This window comes from Notothenia rossii (genome assembly GCF_949606895.1).
Source record: "Notothenia rossii genome assembly, chromosome: 9".
Classification (NCBI taxonomy): domain Eukaryota; kingdom Metazoa; phylum Chordata; class Actinopteri; order Perciformes; family Nototheniidae; genus Notothenia; species Notothenia rossii.
The window spans coordinates 47,226,897-47,232,337 of record NC_136907.1 but is presented as its reverse complement, the minus strand read 5'-3'; the positions used below and the strand labels follow the sequence as shown (position 1 = coordinate 47,232,337).

Here is a 5,441-nt window from a genome sequence, read left to right as displayed (position 1 = left end):
GATTTTTCTGGCAGAGATTGCGGTTTCGATTTCAACCACGATTTATTTTCTTTAAATCAAGTTTCAGTGTAAATTAATTAAAACAATGAATTTCATTAAGATAATGCAAGAATGAAAACGGCTGGCAACAGATTTCAAATGCAAGACTGTTTATTAACAAAATATCAAGCATTAAAAAGATCAATGGCTCAGCAGCATCAAAATAATTGCACTTTTGTAAAATAACGTAGGCTACATACAAATTATAAATTATAACAACAAAGTGGAGCAAAAAAAGAAGTCTTACCTTAAAAGTAGTGCAAAATGGCTCAAAGGAGCTAGCTTATGAACATCAACATCAGCAGCAGTTACAGATATTCAACCCGTGTATTCAGAAACCTGTGCTTCTTCTTCAAATAAAGTGGCAAGAGGAAGTGAAATGTAAAGGTAGTAAAAATAAATAATAATAATAATCATAATAATTTAAAAAGTTTAAATTACCCTACATTTTCCTCATCAAGAAAAGATGTCAAACTGGTTAAATTATTTTACATCTAGTCTGTATACAAAAGATAAGTAAAAAAGAGTGAACATCTTTTTTAATGGAACAAAGACATGTCAGGGTAAGGTGCCGATAAGAGATTTCAGGGCAAAGTGCAGAAGAACAACAACAAAAATCAATAAATCTTCCCCTTCATCCCTTCAGAGATTTTTGGCCAAGAAAACCAACATGTCAACCTTTGCTGGCTTCAGACATGCACGCTGACATGTGACAATATTGCCACTGGCACTGAACAGTCTCTCTGATGGTGCACTCGTTGCTGGTATGCAAAGGTACTTACGAGCCAACTTGCTAAGCCATGGGAAGTTGACATTGTGCACTCTCCACCAGGCCAGTGGATCTTGCTCTCCATCAATGGTAGGAGTTATGAGGTAGTTGTCCAGTTCTGCTTTAATGGTATCCTCCAACTGCACAGTAGAGGAAGCAGGGACCACCTTGGTCTTAAAAAAGCTGCCCAGTGACCGCTTTCGTTTTGTAGAGGTGGATGGTGGTTCTTCTTCTGCACTCAGGGGCATGGTATGGGTTGTGACACAAGCCCTCTGCTCCTACAACACACAGTAATAAGAGGCATCAATGTTTTGCTATCAGTTGTGATTAAGACCAACGAGGCATTTTGTCTAAAAGTTTAAAATGTCAGTAGAGTATAGTTAAAAAAAACTAAAAATACAACTTTTTGTTTTATTTTGAAACAACAAAGAAAAAGGACAGCTTACCTTTTGTGCCACCTGTTCCATTTCCATCTTCACTCTGTCTTTGATGTATGGGACATTCTCTTTGCTTATGTAGCTTGTCTTGAATCTTGGATCAAGGAAGGATTTGATGTCCAAGAGCTCCTGTGTCACTGGGTCGCTGTATTTCTCTTCAATGTAGTGGAGAGCTCTTGATTTGATCTCCTTGGTGAGATTCGTGTCCTGGTCAGTTTCAGCAAGCGTTGCTGTTCTGAGGAGATGGAGCACTGGCTTCAGGTATGACACGCTTACGTAGTCCTCACCTGAGAGGGCGTCTGTGAACTCCTGAAGAGGACCGAGGGCATTGTTTACAGATTCAAGTACATCTATGTCTTGCCAAGTGGGGATCAGGTGCCGCGTCTTCCTGTCTTCAGACAGAACCTGGCACAGTGCCTTGCTCTGCTCCAACACCCTTCCAATCATTTTCTGCCGGGAGCCCCATCGTGTCGGACATTCAGTGACCAGTGACTGTTGAGGTAGGTTTAAGTCTTGCTGTGCCTGTTTGAATGCCCTCTTCTTCTTCCAGCTGTGAGTGAAGACCGCAACCAGCTGCTTGCAAAGTCCTGTGGCCCGTTTGATTCTTTGATCATCTTTGACAGCATTTTCTGGTGGAAAACATTACATGTATTACAGTATGAAAAGCCATAAGGATAGCTCATAACACATAATTCATAACATATTGATTACATCTGTTGTCATCTTGTATTAAGTTCAATTACGTTTTTTTAGCAGCAGACGTCAGTTATTGCACATAAATTAATTTGGAATTGGTAATTAATGTACAAGCAAGGAATATGCTTTTTAGATATTCCACTAAAAAACAAAAAATCATTTAATTCGTAATATAGTAGCATCAGCTGTGGTTGCACCACCCTGACATCTGCTACTACAAAAACGTCATTGACCCATTAGTAAGGGCTTCAAAAATAGGGGAGACCGCCTTTGCATCTCTCGGCAATCCGCAATTAAACAGAAGCAAGCAGTATTGGGAGGTTTTAAAGTTTACCCATGAAAGGGTTCATTTTTCTCACTAGGATAAACAGTATGTTAAAGTAGCATTGCGCTAACAGTTGGTCAGCTAACTACAGCTTGACAACAAACCTCTCGGCGCTTCGTCCCTCCCCCCTCCCAACTGTGTTTGAGGGCAGAGTAATATAGCAGAGACTAGGGCCTCTGCGAGGATAATACGAACTCTCACACTTGTAGTCACTTTGTAAACATACACACTCGCACGAACACACGTTCTTGTACTTACCAATTGCAAGATGCAGCCTGTGTCCGAAGCACTGCAGTCTGGTCCATTGGTTAAGTTCCATTGCTTTGATCATATTTGTAGCGTTGTCTGTTGTTATGCACGTCTGGGCCTCTTCTTTTAGACCCCAGTTGGCCAAGCACTCCTTCAGCCCCATGGCAATATTCTCCCCTGTATGGTCAGTGGGGAAGTATGCTGTCTGCAGGCAGCGGCTACACAACTCGAAGTTGGCGTTGACGAAATGCACGGTCAAACTCATGTAGGGCTCGGTCGTTCTGCTTGACCACAGATCAGTAGTTGACGCATAAAACTCCGTGTTTTCCAGATCATTTAGAACTTTGGCCTTACATTCTGTGTAGAGCTGTGGGATGGCAACTTGATTGAAGTATGTGCGGGAGGGCAGAACATACCTCTTATCCATTGTGCGTAGCAAACTTTTAAATGCGTCTTTGGTCACTGTGTTTACAGACACCATGTCCTTCGATATGTAAGTCGTTACGGCAGCGGTAATCTCCTTGTGTCTTCGGCTAGTTTTTTCATAAGGCGTCACACTGGCGAACGATGATGTTATTGTTGGCTGACTTGCCGAAGTATGGCTGCTGCTTGATGTTTCACGGTTCTTTTTCGCCATGCACTGCTCATACAAGTTCAGGTGGTGAACTCTCAAGTGGCGATGTAAATTGGTGGTATTGCCAGCCGATGTAGCCACTTTTACACGACATGTTTGGCACATCACCTGTTTCTGGTGTTCATCATCATCCTCAAATCCAAAATACTGCCAAATGACCGACGTGCTGTTTCTTTTTGGTATTAATTTAGTCGGCTCCGCTTCTGCTCCCGCTTCTGCCATGCTTGAAATTTAATGACGAGCTACACACTGATTGGGGTGGAGAACACGTCATCTGGTCACGCGCAGGCTGCAGCTTTCTGATTGGTAGCTGGCACAGAGCCTTGGGCATTCATGTGAAATTATTGACGAAATTATTACTATTATGCACCAAGAAAAACCGCAGCTTTGACGATCCCAAAATCGTGTTGTCTGAGATCGCGATTTTCGGTCTAAAACGATAGATCGTTCAGCCCTAATAGAAAGTATTGAGTTATATTTCTCGCGCTACCTAACATCCATGAAGGCAACATGACAGAGGGAGGCCTGTCACTCAGGATGCCAAACTACTCTTTGCTAAGCCCCGCCCCCCCAAGCAACATCAGGGTCAAAAGTTTGAAAGCGAAAAAAAAAGATCTGAAAGCGAAAAACGATCTGAAGGTGAAAAGCAATGTGAAACCTGAAAAAACAAGATTTGAAAAAAATAAGGAATCAAAATATGTATAAAAGTGAAATCTGAAAATAAATATTTTATTTAAAAAGAATTCTGAACTGAATCAAAATAATATTCAACCTGAAAAATGATTTCAAATACTTATTTTTATTTTGAATACATCATTGTATTTTTCAAAGTTCAGGATAAAAACTTGAACTTTCAAATACATTTTATTTTTTTGAATGATCAAAACTTATGACCCTGAAATAGCTCCATATTAACGTATTAATAATAATTAACGATATTTATTCCGTTTGGATGTAGGATTTTTGACTTTGTTTAGAACACTGATCTTCTCTGCAGCTAAGCACTGTCAGACCGGACCTAACCCTGAAAAGTATTATCATCTGAAATTAATCATTACGATATTAATATTAAATACATATAAGTATGTTTACATATATATGTATATATCTCCAGCGATCAAAAATCCCGCTAGTATACTGCATTGAACTCTGGGTACGAGGTTTCGGATTGTCCAATCATATTTAGGATAAGTCCCGATCCACTTCCGCCGGATATTGGATAAGAGCTACGCGTTCATTGGATGATCCATACCTCGCCCGCCAAATGCGCAATTCGGCATCATCATCCGTACACGCTTGAGAACACGGCCACGGTAAACATTATTTTTCTTGATCCTGTTCACAATATATGCGTCGTCAAACCAAAATCGAGTGAAAAAGTGAGTCTTTATCATGCTTAGGGATCCATAGTACTACTACTAGACCCTATATATTATGTGAACTCTATAGGCCGGACAGATTCTGCGTTGCCCGAACGAGGTCCTGGGCGATAATATGCACTACGGCATGGTACGCTGAAACCGCAGAGCACGCTACCATGCTCCGCGTCTGAAGAGCTGAAGACCATCGACGCAGCCACATCTGTCGCCCGTCATCGCTAATGGATAGACTGTATACAGTCATCAATGTGTAAGTACGTGTATCATATATGTCCCTTTGTCTGTAGATCTCTACATCTAGATCGATCTAGTGCAGGCCTATTCAACTGGCGGCCCGCGGGCCAGATGCGGCCCAGAACCAACTCCCGAGTGGCCCAGCCCTCCCGTAGCCAAATTCCTACACTAGTACAGACCATGAACGCAACACTCCGCGTTGCATAGAAACCACCAAACCACAACGCAGCACGTTTTTTGAAAGTGCATCTAGTGGGGCTAGTAACGGTGGTCCTATGATAGCAACTCTAAAACATGTCTCTCTCAACTCTGAAGCGTAAACAGAGACAAAACGGTCATTGATCTTGTGGAGCAGATCCAAGTCAAGCTGGACCTTTTCGCGACCGACTTGAGCACGGTTCGGATACTGCATTTTCCGACGCTCCCCAAACACATCACATCTCCGGCACAAATCACGGATGTAAGGACAGATTTCATTGCGAGGTTAAAGAGAACTTTGCCGGTCGATTGGATGGACTTGCTCTGCCCACAGAGGTGATGATGGGCTTTGCCAGAGACCCCTTCACTGTTGCAATAGAGGGGGACGTATCAACCAGAGCAAAGGAAGTGGTCCCCTGCATCGACAATGGGAAATATACACTGGAACTTATTCACATGCAGTGCACTAACGGGCCAGCGA

The 5,441-nt window shown here is 42.2% G+C and overlaps 1 protein-coding gene across 1 annotated transcript; it reads right to left on the bottom strand.

Moving 5' to 3' along the window:
• Positions 1 to 3,525, bottom strand: LOC307019602 (E3 SUMO-protein ligase ZBED1-like). The gene is made up of 3 exons (XM_079650604.1): positions 2,525 to 3,525; positions 1,255 to 1,874; positions 1 to 1,086 (listed from the first exon to the last, which is right to left on the bottom strand). Exons 1-3 carry the CDS (start codon positions 3,369 to 3,371, stop codon positions 682 to 684), a joined length of 1,872 nt encoding a protein of 623 aa, XP_079506730.1. The 5' UTR covers positions 3,372 to 3,525; the 3' UTR covers positions 1 to 681.
• Positions 3,526 to 5,441: the final 1,916 nt, after the last annotated feature.

Excerpts from the sequence above, each read along its gene's own strand:
- LOC307019602 (XM_079650604.1), bottom strand. The coding sequence starts at position 3,371 with ATGGCAGAAGCGGGAGCAGAAGCGGAGCCGACTAAATTAATACCAAAA. Across the intron at positions 1,875-2,524 it reads CAGGCTGCATCTTGCAATTG|AAAATGCTGTCAAAGATGAT; the intron begins GTAAGTACAAGA and ends GTTTTCCACCAG. Across the intron at positions 1,087-1,254 it reads TGGAACAGGTGGCACAAAAG|GAGCAGAGGGCTTGTGTCAC; the intron begins GTAAGCTGTCCT and ends TGTGTGTTGTAG.